Below are 15,969 nucleotides of genomic sequence, written 5' to 3'. Positions count from 1 at the left end.
CTGATGAGGTGGCGGATGGTCTCCTGAGGGATCTCCTCCCAGACCTGGACTAAAGCATCCGCCAACTCCTGGACAGTCTGTGGTGCAACGTGGCGTTGGTGGATGGAGCGAGACATGATGTCCCAGATGTGCTCAATTGGATTCAGGTCTGGGGAACGGGCGGGCCATAGCATCAATGCCTTCCTCTTGCAGGAACTGCTGACACACTCCAGCCACATGAGGTCTAGCATTGTCTTGCATTAGGAGAAACCCAGGGCCAACCGCACCAGCATATGGTCTCACAAGGGGTCTGAGGATCTCATCTCGGTACCTAATGGCAGTCAGGCTACCTCTGGCGAGCACATGGAGGGCTGTGCGGCCCCCCAAAGAAATGCCACCCCACACCATGACTGACCCATCGCCAAACCGGTCATGCTGGAGGATGTTGCAGGCAGCAGAACGTTCTCCACGGCGTCTCCAGACTCTGTCACGTCTGTCACATGTGCTCAGTGTGAACCTGCTTTCATCTGTGAAGAGCACAGGGCGCCAGTGGCGAATTTGCCAATCTTGGTGTTCTCTGGCAAATGCCAAACGTCCTGCACGGTGTTGGGCTGTAAGCACAACCCCCACCTGTGGACGTCGGGCCCTCATACCACCCTAATGGAGTCTGTTTCTGACCGTTTGAGCAGACACATGCACATTTGTGGCCTGCTGGAGGTCCTTTTGCAAGGTTCTGGCAGTGCTCCTCCTGCTCCTCCTTGCACAAAGGCGGAGGTAGCGGTCCTGCTGCTGGGTTGTTGCCCTCCTACGGCCTCCTCCACGTCTCCTGATGTACTGGCCTGTCTCCTGGTAGCGCCTCCATGCTCTGGACACTTCGCTGACAGACACAGCAAACCTTCTTGCCACAGCTCGCATTGTTGTGCCATCCTGGATGAGCTGCACTACCTGAGCCACTTGTGTGGGTTGTAGACTCCGTCTCATGCTACCACTAGAGTGAAAGCACCGCCAGCATTCAAAAGTGACCAAAACATCAGCCAGGAAGCATAGGAACTGAGAAGTGGTCTGTGGTCCCCACCTGCAGAACCACTCCTTTATTGGGGGTGTCTTGCTAATTGCCTATAAATTCCACCTGTTGTCTATTCCATTTGCACAACAGCATGTGAAATGTATTGTCAATCAGTGTTGCTTCCTAAGTGGACAATTTGATTTCACAGAAGTGTGATTGACTTGGAGTTACATTGTGTTGTTTAAGTGTTCCCTTTATTTTTTTTAGCAGTATATATATATATATATATCAATAAGAACCACAAACTGTAATTAATAAATTAATTTGCACAATATCATCCGCTGAATCTTTCAAAAGAGAAAAAGGCACTATGAAAGTCATGTGACAAACCAGACCATTCATCTGTAGGCTACACATTGTTTTAAGCATCAATTTGTTCCCATGTTCTTACCCAAACTGGGTGCAGCACCTGTTCAACTCTGTAATATCCCTCAAAACACGGGGATGACAATTTACACAGGCTTTATCAGAGGACCTGGGAGTTTGCCGAAAAACAATAGGTTCTTGGGGCTGGAATAATAACCTTCCCACCAAGTAATAATTACCGACATGGCAGATTCGGACGGGACTAAAACGACAGATGTGCTGTTTTGTGTTCGTGCATGTAATTACATTACCTGTCCTCCCCCAGTAAGTCAAACAAAAGGCTGCTACTGCTGTCACTCAAGTAATTGACCCAGGTAATGACAGCCATGTCCCTGTCATCTAACAGAGCCTAGAGCTGCACAGTACAGCAGAGACAGACAGGATCCTTACCATCTGATGGACCTGCTGCTCCATCCTCCCCCTGAGAGCCAGAGAGAAACAGAGAGAGAGAGAAACAGAGAGAGAAAGATAAACAAAGAGTGAGAGAGAGAAACACAGACAGAGAAACAACAAGAGAGAGAGCGAGACAGAGAGAGAGAAACAGAGAGAGAAAGATAAACAAAGAGTGAGACAGAGAGAGAGAGAGAGAGAGAGAAACACAGACAGAGAGAGAGAAACACAGAGAGAAACAAAGAGAGATAGAGAGCGAGACAGAGAGAGAGAGAGAGAAACAAAGAGAGATACAAATAGCGAGAGAGAGAGAAACAAAGAGAGATACAGATAGCGAGAGAGAGAGAGAGAGAGAGCGAGACACAGACAAATAGAGAGATCAATATTGTGCACAAAACAAATGCAAAGAAACAAAACCAATAGGATAAAGCTGATCAAACAATAAAATTCTATCAATAATAGATAAAAGGCAATAGCAGATAGTCAATATGAAACCGCAAAGAAAATAATACAATAAACACAGACTAAAGTACTGTAGAAAGTACACAGGTGCCTCCAGCCCCTGAGAGCTGGGCTGCTCTCTCAGTCTCAGTGGAAAGTAGGTTTATTTTTGGCACACTTCAAAAAATGCAGAGAGAATAAAGAGAAGAGGGGAACGAACGACTCTGTACTAATGAGATTTCCAGACAAGGCTCCCAGTGTATGGGAGAAATGCCATGGCCGCCTGGGAGGGAGCCCTAATGCCACTACACTTTGTCAATATCTCTCTGTGATAGGGCTGTATGCTCTTATGATGGGGCCTCCGTGTACATGGCAGGCAGACACTCGCTGTGCGAGCAAATATGCACAAACACAAGGGGTTGGGGCTGAGGGAATGGTATGCTCTCTCTCTCTCACTCCCTCCCTCCCTCCCTCCCTCCCTCCCTCCCTCCCTCCCTCCCTCCCTCCCTCCCTCCCTCCCTCCCTCCCTCTGTGACCAAAAGGTACCATTTAACTCTGTGACGCCAAATAATGCGAACGCGGAAGCACTAGTGACATGAAAGTCAGTGTGGTGTTCATATTGTGCCTTAGAGTATAGCACCAGTGACTTGCCTTTCCTGTTTCCTCTGCTGCTGATGGACGCCCGGCTCCACTGCTAAGTGAGTGTGCTATATTATTTCATTGGCAGGAGTTTCTAGGGGTTCAACTACAGAACGTTTGGAGCTTTGCCAGCATGCCAACCTCCTGAACACACACAGACAACTCAGGGGGTGGGGAACATAAACCAATTTGGCAAATAGCACTACCTAGAAAGTCTGTGGCCCTCATGAACACACACATAAAAGTGCACAAAAGATAGGCTGTCACTTTGCAGTATCATCAATGGAGTGTGAAGAATGACCCAGGGGGGAGGAGGTAGCTGAAGTAACACACACACACTGAGCGCACAGCAGACTGTGGCTCCACTGCACATAGTGGCCACTGGGGGACCTCCTGTATAGAAGCAGCGCAGCAGCAACCGCACACAGTACAATACCACACACACACAGTACAATACCACACACACACAGTACAATACCACACACACAGTACAATACCACACACACACAGTACAATACCACACACACACACAGTACAATACCACACACACACACACACACACACACACACACACACACACACACACACACACACACACACACACACACACACACACACACACACACAGTACAATACCACACACACACAGTACAATACCACACACACACAGTACAATCCCACACACACACTCAGTACAATCCCCCCCCCACACACACACACACACACACAGACAGTACAATACCACACACACACAGTACAATACCACACACACACAGTACAATACCACACACACACTCAGTACAATCCCACACACACACACACACACAGACAGTACAATACCACACACACACAGTACAATACCACACACAGTACAATACCACACACACACACACACAGTACAACACCACATCCACAACGGAGAAGAAAAAAATCTCAGCAGCCTTCGTGAAATAAAACAAAAAAGCTATTTTAAAAATGCACGGTTCAGTGAGCCAGGTTTATTGGCCTGTTAAAGCTCCAGCCAGCCTCGCACATCCCTCCTCCTCCACGCCAGCCTGCTGCAGACATGCATCCTCACAGGCAGACAGGCAGGGAAGCAGGCAGGGCCAGGGAGGCTGACTGCCAGGCAGCTCACTCCCATTCCCACACTCTCCCCCCTGTCCTCCCCGTAGTGCTGACGGCATTTCCACAGCTAACAGGTGGTCCAGGTTTAGAAACAGAGAGAAACAATATTAAGACAAGACTGAGCCCACAGGCAGGCTAGCAGAGCGAGACTGAGCCCACAGGCAGGCTGGCAGAGCGAGACTGAGCCCACAGGCAGGCTGGCAGAGCGAGACTGAGCCCACAGGCAGGCTGGCAGAGCGACACTGAGCCCACAGGCAGGCTAGAAGAGCGAGACTGAGCCCACAGGCAGGCTAGCAGAGCAGACTGAGCCCACAGGCAGGCTAGCAGAGCGAGACTGAGCCCACAGGCAGGCTAGCAGAGCAGAGACTGAGCACACAGGCAGGCTAGCAGAGCGAGACTGAGCCCACAGGCAGGCTGGCAGAGCGAGACTGAGCCCACAGGCAGGCTGGCAGAGCGAGACTGAGCCCACAGGCAGGCTGGCAGAGCGAGACTGAGCCCACAGGCAGGCTGGCAGAGCGAGACTGAGCCCACAGGCTGGCTAGCAGAGCGAGACTGAGCCCACAGGCAGGCTAGCAGAGCGAGACTGAGCCCACAGGCAGGCTGGCAGAGCGAGACTGAGCCCACAGGCAGGCTGGCAGAGCGAGACTGAGCCCACAGGCAGGCTGGCAGAGCGAGACTGAGCCCACAGGCAGGCTGGCAGAGCGAGACTGAGCCCACAGGCAGGCTAGAAGAGCGAGACTGAGCCCACAGGCAGGCTAGAAGAGCGAGACTGAGCCCACAGGCAGGCTAGCAGAGCAGACTGAGCCCACAGGCAGGCTAGCAGAGCGAGACTGAGCCCACAGGCAGGCTAGCAGAGCAGACTGAGCCCACAGGCAGGCTAGCAGAGCGAGACTGAGCCCACAGGCAGGCTAGCAGAGCAGAGACTGAGCACACAGGCAGGCTAGCAGAGCGAGACTGAGCCCACAGGCAGGCTAGCAGAGCGAGACTGAGCCCACAGGCAGGCTATCAGAGCGAGACTGAGCCCACAGGCAGGCTAGCAGAGCGAGACTGAGCCCACAGGCTGGCTAGCAGAGCAGACTGAGCCCACAGGCTGGCTAGCAGAGCGAGACTGAGCCCACAGGCAGGCTAGCAGAGCGAGACTGAGCCCACAGGCAGGCTAGCAGAGCTGAGACTGAGCCCACAGGCAGGCTAGCAGAGCGAGACTGAGCCCACAGGCAGGCTAGCAGAGCGAGACTGAGCCCACAGGCAGGCTAGCAGAGCAGAGACTGAGCCCACAGGCAGGCTAGCAGAGCGAGACTGAGCCCACAGGCAGGCTAGCAGAGCGAGACTGAGCCCACAGGCAGGCTAGCAGAGCGAGACTGAGCCCACAGGCAGGCTAGCAGAGCAAGACTGAGCCCACAGGCAGGCTAGCAGAGCGAGACTGAGCCCACAGGCAGGCTAGCAGAGCGAGACTGAGCCCACAGGCAGGCTAGCAGAGCGAGACTGAGCCCACAGGCAGGCTAGCAGAGCGAGACTGAGCCCACAGGCTGGCTAGCAGAGCGAGACTGAGCCCACAGGCAGGCTAGCAGAGCGAGACTGAGCCCACAGGCAGGCTAGCAGAGCGAGACTGAGCCCACAGGCAGGCTAGCAGAGCGAGACTGAGCCCACAGGCAGGCTAGCAGAGCGAGACTGAGCCCACAGGCAGGCTAGCAGAGCGAGACTGAGCCCACAGGCAGGCTAGCAGAGCGAGACTGAGCCCACAGGCTAGCAGAGCGAGACTGAGCCCACAGGCTAGCAGAGCGAGACTGAGCCCACAGGCTAGCAGAGTGAGAGATGGGGCAGATAGAAAATACAAAACCAAACAAAATGAGAAATTACAGAGTCAAACTATTTTGGCATCTCTCTACTGGGATAACAAAGGGAGCTGGAGCTGGCTTCCTGAGCAGTAGATTTTTTGGAAACGAGGGCAGAATACAGCTAGTGACACATTTACAGTGCAGGGTTGCTGACGCCTTATCTTGTGACCCTAAACCAAACTCTTCCTACTTCCTGACCCTAAAGGGCGTCACAAACAGTGGCAAGTTGGAGTCAGCAGCGAGGGGAGGAAAGGATTTGCCTCAGCCGCCCCCAGTTACATGTACAATTTTAGTCACTTAGTAGACGCTCTTATCCAGAGTGACTTACAGGATAGTTTTTTTGTGCCTAGTCGGCTCGGGGATTCAAACCAGCAACCTTGCAGTTACTCTTAACTGCTAGCCTGCCTGCCGCCGCCCCCAGTTGATCAAGTTGTACATTTAGCCCTACCTTGTGTTTCTTCCCGGGTTGGCGTTCGCCACCCATCTTGTCCTTCTTGTCGGAGAAGGAGAACTTGACGTCCCCGTCCTCGAAGGCGTAGGGATCCACCTCAGGCTCGTGGTCATCGTCGGTGATGGCGGCGGCCAGGTACTGGTTCCTCCGCTGAATGTACATCTGCACGCGCTCCTCAGACACCTTCAGAGGCTGCTTAGATGTGGCCATCAGCCTGGGAACAAGAGACACGGTGAGGGGACAGAATATTCATTATGATAAATAGGGCCACATAGTACAGTCATTTACTGATAACAGAGTGGGATGCAGTTACTGTTTGTTTAGGCCTATATGGCTGTGCAGATCATCTATCAACATTGTGGGGAGAAAGAGCATGAGGACATTTTAATCTGTTGCTATGCATGTCTCTTTTTCAACGTAATCTGTGAATAATCTTTCCTATGACTATGGGCCTGTGTTCTAGTTGTTGATATTGTTGTTCAGATGTTACTAGACTAAATGAGCCCCGCTGGGCCCCTCTGAGGGGGAGGGACCCAGCTCATGTAGGTCCCTTCTCTCTCTCTCTCTCTCCCTCTCTCTCTCCTTCTCTCTCTCCAGCTAGGCTGTGATGCGAAGTGACAGTGCGCAGTGGCCCCGGCCAGAGATTAGCAGCCATTTAGAGCTGCTTCCCGGCCACCAGGATTACTCCCTCCTGCTCTCCGCACCCTGCTGTCCATAGCCCTGCTGTCCATAGCCCTGCTGTCCATAGCCCTGCTGTCCATAGTCCTGCCCACAGCACTGTCCAGCATCCATCCCTGAAATTGTATAACCCCTCTGATAATTCCCAAGACCGCCACTGCTCGGCCTGGCCGGACGGCAAGCCTGCCTGCCTGCTCTCCGGTGCACCGATCCTAGTCCGTCTCAGCCTCTCTGTCACTCTTTGCATCCGTCTCTCCCTCCACATCCCTTTCTCTCGAGTCCACTTCTATCTTCTGCCTCTCTCAGTGAAGCGACACCTCTGCTCTGGCATCAAGGCTTTGAAGATACCACCCTCCTTCACGTGTTCAGGGTAGAGAGGAAGGAAGCAGGGGGAGTTGTATTGGCGAGGGTGTAGATATATGGATCCATTTATTTATATAACCCTAACCCTATCCCTCCATCTCTGGGGCCCTGTGTGTGTATGTGTGTATGTGTGTGTGTGTGTGTGTGTGTGTGTGTGTGTGTGTGTGTGTGTGTGTGTGTGTGTGTGTGTGTGTGTGTGTGTGTGTGTGTGTGTTTGTTTGTGTGTGTGTGTTGGGGGGATCAATAAGCTCTCTCCAGTCTCTGCTGCAGTGCTGGCCATGCACATTAGTGATGTATGACGTCAAAAGGGCACATAGCGAGAGATTAACATGCCATGTGTGCTCAGCGCCACCACAGAACATTCTAAGGCAGGGGCGGGGAGGGAGGGGAGGCCCGGTTGTGCATCACTGCTCTTTCAATCACTTTTATTTTCTAGAATGTTGGAGGTACTGAAAAAGGGGCCCGTCTGTCTGTGTGCCAGAGGGGGTGATGGGAAGGGATGGAGGGTTGGATGGCTGACCAGTTAGTCAGTAAATGGCTGGGGGCCTCTAGCACCCTCTATGGGCAATAGTGGGAGTTGAATGGTTAAATCAATGGGGAGATAAGAATGAATGAATGAACAGAGATAGACACTCACTCAGTGACAGACACCACCTCCTGTCCTCCCGAGGCCTCGTCTCTCTCCCTGTCCCTCAGCTTGTCCCAAGGCAGCGTTGGCGTGGGTATTGCGGCCTCTTTCCTCCTGGGCATGTTGAAGAACCTCCATGGCGCCGGGGAGCCATCCTCCTCCAGGTTGACTGCAGAGCCTACGTACACAGTGGGCTCCAGGGGCTCGGGTGGGTAGGCCGTGTGGGGGTGGTGGAAGTGCTGGGCCAGGCCATCCAGTCCATGGTGGTCCCTGACGCCACCCTTCTGCTCCGCCAGGCAGGGCTCCGGGGGTGGCTGGTAGAAGTGTTGGCTGTGGGGGGTGGAGGGGTTCTTTAAAGAGCCGTCACCCGTCTCCTCTCCTCTGTCGCGCTCACAGGGGTGGGGGCTGAGGGGAGGGGGCTGGGGGGAACCTGTCATCTCTGAGGAACCACCGGCGCTACCCACCCCTCCGTCGTGCCGCTGGGGGGTCTTGGTGACTCCGTCGGCAGGGTGGAGGCCAGGGAAGCGACCCCCCTCCTGCTGGGCCCTCATGGCAAGCCTCTGGCCTGCCGCCTTCGTCTCCATGGTAACGTCATCGCAGGCGGCGCTGCGGTGGTGGAAGGGTGTCTGTGGCCTCTTGGTCTGCTTGTCGCTCTTCTCTGGCTTGTCACCCCCAGTCTTGTGCTTGGTGGGTGGCTGGGTGTGGGTGGGCTGGCCTGCTGACTGGGGCTGGCCCGGGGTACCACCACCTCGCTGTTTCAGGGCTTTATGCCTGGAAGGAAACAGAGGAAGAGAAAGCATGTCATTTACATGTCTCACTGCAAGACAAACAATAATGCCATTCGTTCACCTGTGTTAAGGTTGTGCATTCATTAGCTCAATAAACAGTGTTGAGAGGCAACACTGATCTACTTCAATCAATAACCAAGAACAAACTGATCTACAGAACATTTAAATTCAGACTCAAAGTCAGGTGTATGAGATTTATACATTTATATTGAATTCATATTTAATGCTGATTTATACTGAAAATATATTTAATGCAGATTTATATTGCATACATATTTAATGCAGATTTATACTGAGCAAATAGTATGAAACACATTCATTACATTTATTCCCAATTAGTAAGCTGTAGATCTTTCACTTCCTACTTTCCCATTTGCTTTGTGTTAAAAGTCAATGTAACCAGTCAAAGGACCAATCTGGCAATTATACGTTTTCATGTCTTTACTGAACACACCATGTAAACATTGACAGTGCAGGGTGGGAAAAGTATGTGAACTATTGGATTTAATAATTGGTTGACCCTCCTTTGGCAGCAATAACCTCAACCAAACGTTTTCTGTAGTTGCGGATCAGACCTGCACAACGGTCAGGAGGAATTTTGGACCATTTCTCTTTACAAAACTGTTTCAGTTCAGCAATATTCTTGGGATGTCTAATGTGAACCGCACTTGAGGTCATGCCACAGCATCTCAATCGGGTTGAGGTCAGGACTGGGCCCCTCCAGAAGGCATATTTTCTTCTATTGAAGCCATTCTGTTGTTGATTTACTTCTGTGTTTTGGGTCGTTGTCCTGTTGCATCACCCAACTCCTGTTGAGCTTCAATTGGTGGACAGAGCCTTACATTCTCCTGCAAAATGTCTTGATAAACTTGGGAAGTCATTTTTCCGTTGATGATAACGAGCTGTCCAGGCCCTGAGGCAGCCCCAAACCATGCTGCTCCCTCCACCATACTTTACAGTTGGGATGAGGTTTTGACGTTGGTGTGCTGTGCCTGTATTTCTCCACACAGTGTTGTGTGTTCCTTCCAAACAACTCAACTTTAGTTTCATCTGTCCACAGAACATTTTGCCAGTAGCGCTGTGGAACATCCAGGTGAGATGTTAACATCTCTAATCTCGTCTCATTGATTGGACACCAGGTTAGCTGACTCCTGACTCCAATTAGCTTTTGAAGAATTCATTAGCCTAGGGGTTCACATACTTTTCCCAACCTACACTGTGAATGTTTAAATTATGTATTCAAAATATACAAGAAAAATACAATAATTTGTGTGTTATTATTTTAAGCACACTGTGTGTGTCTATTGTTGTGAAATTTTATGACCAATTTATGCAGAAATCCAGGTAATTCCAAAGGGTTCACATACTTTTTCTTGCCACTGTAAAATAAACAAATTAATTCCTCTCAAATCTAATAAACTCCTCATGTCATGCTGATGCTACTCTAACAAACATCTTAAACTGATGTTATTATTCTGCACTCTATTGGCCTCCTAACCACAACCAAAACCATGCATCTTGTCTAGCTCACACCCACTAGAATAGAGCATTCCCCCCAAAGGCTGTGTTTATTGAGTGAAACGTGTGTGCCCTACTGAACATGACCCAGGTTGGAAGTAGACCTGTTTCTGGTTGGGTTTAAATGGTCTGGAATGTGTTGTGGTGGTCCCCAGCCCTTAGGCCCCCAAAGCTCTCTAGGCTGCCCTGTCAGACACCTGGTCTGGCCCCTCTGTGACCATCGTGTGTGTCACGTCGTGACCAGACCCCATAAAGCTCTGGCTGAGTCAAGCTCCCCTGCTAACCAGCCTGCCTGTTACTGCTGACCCTGGCCCAGTGTATACCACCACCACCTCTGCTGTCAACACTCAAACACACACACACTGTCCCCAGTTTAGGCCCGGGGAGAGGCAGCCACTAAGTTACCTCTCATGTTTCACTGTAAGGGGACCGAGGAGCAGTGGTGGAAAAACTACCCAATTGTCATACTTGAGTAAAAGTAAAGATACCTTAATAGAAAATTACTCAAGTAAAAGTGAAAGTCACTTAGTAAAATACTACAAGTCTTTAGTTTTAAATATACTTAAGTAACAAAAGTAAATGTACTTGCTAAAATATTCTTAATATCAAAAGTAAAAGTATAAAGAATTTCAAATTCCTTATATTAAGCAAACCATTATTTACAAATAGTCAGGGGCATACTCAAACACTCAGACGTCATTAACAAATAAAGTATTTGTGTTTAGTGAGTCTGTCAGATCAATGGCAGTAGGGATGACCAGGGATTTGGTCTATAATAGCGTGAATTGGACAATTTTCCTGTCCTGCTAAGCATTCAAAATGTAACAAGTACTTTTGGATGTCAGGGGAAATGTATGGAGTAAAAAGTACATTATTTTCTTTAGGGATGTAGTGAAGTAAAAGTTGGCAAAAATATAAATAGTAAAGTACAGCTACACCAAAAAACTACTTAAGTAGTACGTTAAAGTATTTTTATTTAAGTACTTTACACCACTGCCGAGGAGCAATAAATCTAAAGTCAGGCTATGTGGCTGTGGGGGGAGGAGCGGGATGAGGGGGGTAAACTCAGGGTCAGCTCGGCTAGAGGGGGCACCGGGATGTTATTTGGCTGGTGGTCTGTCAGCACGGTAACCACAGGCTACTCTTGTGGTTGTGGAGCAGGCAGCATGTTGAGGGAGGGAGGTAGCTGTTGTCCTTCCCACTACTTCACAGGATTATAATATAACCGGGCTGCTTAACTGTCAGCAGGCAGAGAGCGGCAAGACGCAGCAAAAACAATATGCAGAGTGGGTAAACAATAACACACACACACACACAGCTTCCTGCAGCCAAGCCGATAGCCATTAGAATTTGTGCTGCACACACAGGAATTCCCTTTTCAATCCTCCAGTACTCTAAAGGTCAGGGTTTCTCTACGTTTTTTTTTCTTTCTTTCTTTACATTTCATTTGTTTTCATGAATATTACTAACGACAACAGATTAAACAAATTTTGGCCAAGGGATCCGCGGAATAACTTTAGAGGGTGCAATACAATACAATGTAATATTATTATCTACAATTTATGTTCATAAATGCAGCCATTTTTTTTATCTCAATATCAAATCTGGGTAACAATTAAGTACCTTATTGTGATTGTTTTCAATTAAAATGGTCAAAGATAAATAGAAATAGCTTCTTAGAAAATACCAATTTCTCAAGTAAGAACTGTCTAGGAGTTGTTTGTGGGATGGGAAAACTGAAAATGTGCTTTTATTGGTCTTTTTCTTAATGGTATATTAACTCATTTACTGCATGATGATGTCACCATAGAAGGCCAAAATTCACACCAACCAAAACAGGCAGACATTTCAGGCTGTCTTTTCAAACAGCTCTTACCTAAAAGGGCCTTATCATAATTTTCACAATTTCACAGTATTATTCCAACCTCATAGTGTGGAAATGTATACAAAATACAGGAAAATAGACCTGGGAAGTTCACAGAGATATTGGTATATTGGTATCCACATTCATTTTCAATTATTTTGAATTAGCTTTAAAGCGGCAACAACCCCAAAAAATTCTCTGCCCCGTGACAAAATGTGTAGAATTGCAGGAAATGTGCTTGAAAACTGGAAAAAAAATGATCCAATGCTCAGAGATGGGCCTTTAAAATGTTCCTTCCTGAGACTTGGTTCATCCAGTCATGCACTGCCAAAGTCATAGTTGAACTCCTTGTATGCTATTTTTCTCTCACTAGAGGTGTGTTCTGATAATGAGGGGGTCTCTGATGAATTTGCTTTCACAACAGGGGTCCCAAGCCCCAAAGAGTTAGAGAAGCCCTGCTCTAGGTTCCCTCCAACTAATTAACACCTCTAGCCAGACTTCCCCAAAGTCAGTTCTCACATCCACACATTAACCCACTACATTTAGAGTAGCCATCTCCCTAAACAGGTCTTCTAGAGGTGTGACTGGCGTCTGGGTCTCTCCCACTGCATCCCTGTACACAGCCTGCCTTCCCTCACACCACCAGTGGGGAACAAGCGGCTCCCCCAATCTATAGTGAAAGTGCTCCTCAAGCAAAAAGACACAAACATACACAAAGCAAACTCCCAGAGAGAGAACATAAAGGTGCAGAGTGTCTACTGTGACTCTCTGTTAATCATACATGCATAGTCACTTTAACCATATCTACATGTACATACTACCTCAATCAGCCTGACTAACCGTCTGTATGCAGCCTCGCTACTTTTATAGCCTCACTACTGTATATAGCCTCGCTATATAGCCTCACTGTCTTTTTTACTGCTGTTTTTATTTATTTACTTAACTATTGTTCACCTAATATCTTTTTTTGACTGTTGGTTAGAGCCTGTAAGTAAGCATTTCACTGTAAGGTCTACACCTGTTGTATTCGGCGATTTGTCAAGCACCTATTTCTGTGCAAGCTGCAGTGTGACGTGTGTTTCTGCCGCTGTGTATGTGTCTGCCAGGAGACAGCAGCGGGACATGCTGACTGCAGCCTTTCCCCTTCAGAGAGAACACACAAGCACACACACACACACACACACACACACACACACACACACACACACACACACACACACGCACACGCACACGCACACGCACATGTGATATTGTCTGTCTGTCTCCCAACCCCCAAACAGAAACAGCCTGGCAACAGTCAACCTCACATCCACAAATTAACCCACTCTAGATGCAGCACATTTGTCAACATTAGGGTCTACAGACACTCTCCATTTTTAGACCAGCTATCTCCCTACACAGGCCTTCTAGAGGTCGGAGTGGCCCCGGGGTCTCTCCCCTGGGTCCTAAATCACACCCAATTCCCTAGATTGTGCACTACTATTGAACCCTGACAGGGTTGTTACTTAACAGACAAATAGAGATGAATGTCATATGCATTGAGATTAAAATACATCTCAGATTTTAGACTGACGTATCGAATGTTGTTTTGCCGAGTAAGACTTCCAATGAGTAAGACTTCCTTAAAAGGCAAGCTTGTGTCTACACAATAAACTAGAAGTTTATCCCCTTACAGAGGGCTTAGGTTACAGGTCCTAGACAAGAGGAACACAAATAAACAAACAAATAAACACAGTATGCATCATTTACCTGGAGCAGTTGCAGTTTGACCTGTGTGTTGATTCTACAAAGTCCCAGGCCCCTACTTTCTCCTCACAGGTACCGTTGGCTGTCGCTGAGAACTTACGCCTGGACAACACAACACACAACCATTGACTCAAAACATTAACCATTTGTCCATTGTGTTTCTTACTATACTTCTCTAAAATATCCATTTGGTAAATGAAGCGTCATTGTGAAGGCGTGTACAATATTGACATGCACAATATCCATAATGCAAGAGCTCTATATCTCATGTAACACTTTTAAATGCCATTCAGCCTTGTTAGTTTACTCCATTTGTCATCTCTCTCCCTCTCTCCTCTTGCAGCTGCTTCCCACACACACCAAGCCCCGCCTTCTGCCACTCAAGCAGCTCAGTTCCTTCTCCTCACTGTTAGATTCACTATAAGTTTGCATGCTGTTCTGTTAGGTCAAATGCAGTCAACAGATTGTTCCAAACAAGAACGATGCTGCTTTCCACTTTGCTTCTTAATGTAAATCATTTTATTTCTATGATTCCAACAGTTCACCCAAGTGTTTTGATCTATATCGCAAGTCAAATCTAAATCGTGATATTCTGTAAAAAAAATTGCAAATACATATTTTGCCCATATCGTGCAGCTCACACGCCTATAGCAATTCTACTTCTAGGGCTTTGGTTGAGAGTGTGTGTGTGCTGAGACAGTAGCAGAGACAGACATACTTGTTCTGAGCTCTGTTGATATTGCACTCCTGCCAGACCCTCTCCACCACCTGGCTGGCTAGCCTGCGAGGGATCTTCCCCTCGTGGTGACTGGCGCTGTCCACACTGAAGCCGTCCACAGCCGACGACATCTTCACCCACTTCAGAGCCGACTGGGAGTCCACTGGGGGAGGGAGGGATGGGAGGGAGAGGTTATGAATCGGCTCATCAAACCGCAAGTGACAATATTTATTGTCCTAAAATTACCAGCTTTGACAACACACCTCTTGACCACTGCTCACTATATGGGGGTATAGGCACCTGAGCAATAAAACAAATGGAGCAGCTGCATCCCCACTTTCAAAATAGAGGTGCTGCAAACATATGTTTTTGCACCCCAAATGTATTTTGTTACCACAAAAGTATCCTGATCCATTGGGCAATTTGTGATTATTAGTAATGTTTTGAGCTAGTCTGTATAAAAATAGATATGCCCATTTTATACACTATATAATTAATTAAAAGATTGCAGTTTGCACCCCCGTCGTTCGGAAGATGAATGGTTTTGCCCTCTCTAAAGTTTTGCTTCGCTGCGTCTCTCCAGTGTTTTGGAACAGAGCAGTTAGAAAGCACTAGTAGCACCACTGGTCTTTTTGTCTATTTTGTTGACCTGTTGTTACATTTGTATCATTGTTTAATGTCCGATGCACTCAGGGTGTTGTTACATATAATTTGAGCAGCATGCACCACGGGCAAATTTTGTAATTTCACTTTGCCTGTAAGAACCATGATGAGCATGGGCATGTCTGATTAGGCTTTGAGGTATCTCAGACTCTGGGAGAATCTCAGTTGCTTGTGCCCTCTCTCATCGCCTCCTTCTCAAAACTCATTGGAGAAGGTCAGAGGGGAGGGACCTCTGGCTTTCTCATCCAATGGGTTTTGAGAAGGAAGCGAGGAGAGAGGACACGAGTACTATGCAATTGAGATTCTCATGAGAAACTGCATGTCCGGTAGCTCGCGGGCTGTCAATGAGTAGCTAGCAAAGTAGATACTGAGAAATAATCAGTAGGCCTAATATTATTACATGATTACATTTTTGGGAGAAAAATTATCCACAAGCTGTTTACAGGCATTCAACACCATTCTGCATTTTTGCCATCTATTTCCAACACGTCAATCAGTTAAATCATATCGTTAAAATGTTTTCATTCAGTTACAAAAGTAAGCATCGTAGCCGCTTCGCGGTTACAATGTAGCAGGGGTTGGAACTAAAATTACTTTCCAATCTTTTCGTTCTGAGTAAGTATGTAATGTAAGTAGCCTTGCCAGAGCCTTTGCTTGTGTGAGCCAGAACAGCTCATCTCCTGTTTCTGTAGCGTGAGGCAGCTTGATGTA

The 15,969-nt window shown here is 48.2% G+C and overlaps 1 protein-coding gene across 3 annotated transcripts in view; it reads right to left on the bottom strand.

Annotated features, from left to right (window-relative positions):
* The window catches only part of LOC115154335 (mediator of RNA polymerase II transcription subunit 13-like), a 143,200-nt gene that overhangs the window by 32,387 nt on the left and 94,844 nt on the right, over positions 1-15,969 (bottom strand). For all 3 annotated transcript variants that reach the window (XM_029700461.1, XM_029700462.1, XM_029700463.1), the window contains 5 exons: positions 14,596-14,758; positions 13,881-13,979; positions 7,971-8,732; positions 6,290-6,506; positions 1,802-1,832 (listed from right to left, as the gene is read on the bottom strand). In XM_029700461.1, coding sequence (XP_029556321.1) covers positions 1,802-1,832; positions 6,290-6,506; positions 7,971-8,732; positions 13,881-13,979; positions 14,596-14,758 — 1,272 coding nt within the window. The remainder of the gene's footprint in view (positions 1-1,801; positions 1,833-6,289; positions 6,507-7,970; positions 8,733-13,880; positions 13,980-14,595; positions 14,759-15,969) is intronic.

Source organism: Salmo trutta, chromosome 19, assembly GCF_901001165.1.
Source record: "Salmo trutta chromosome 19, fSalTru1.1, whole genome shotgun sequence".
Lineage (NCBI taxonomy): Eukaryota > Metazoa > Chordata > Actinopteri > Salmoniformes > Salmonidae > Salmo > Salmo trutta.
The sequence above is the reverse complement of the archived record's forward strand: the minus strand, read 5'-3'. Positions and strand labels throughout refer to the sequence as shown.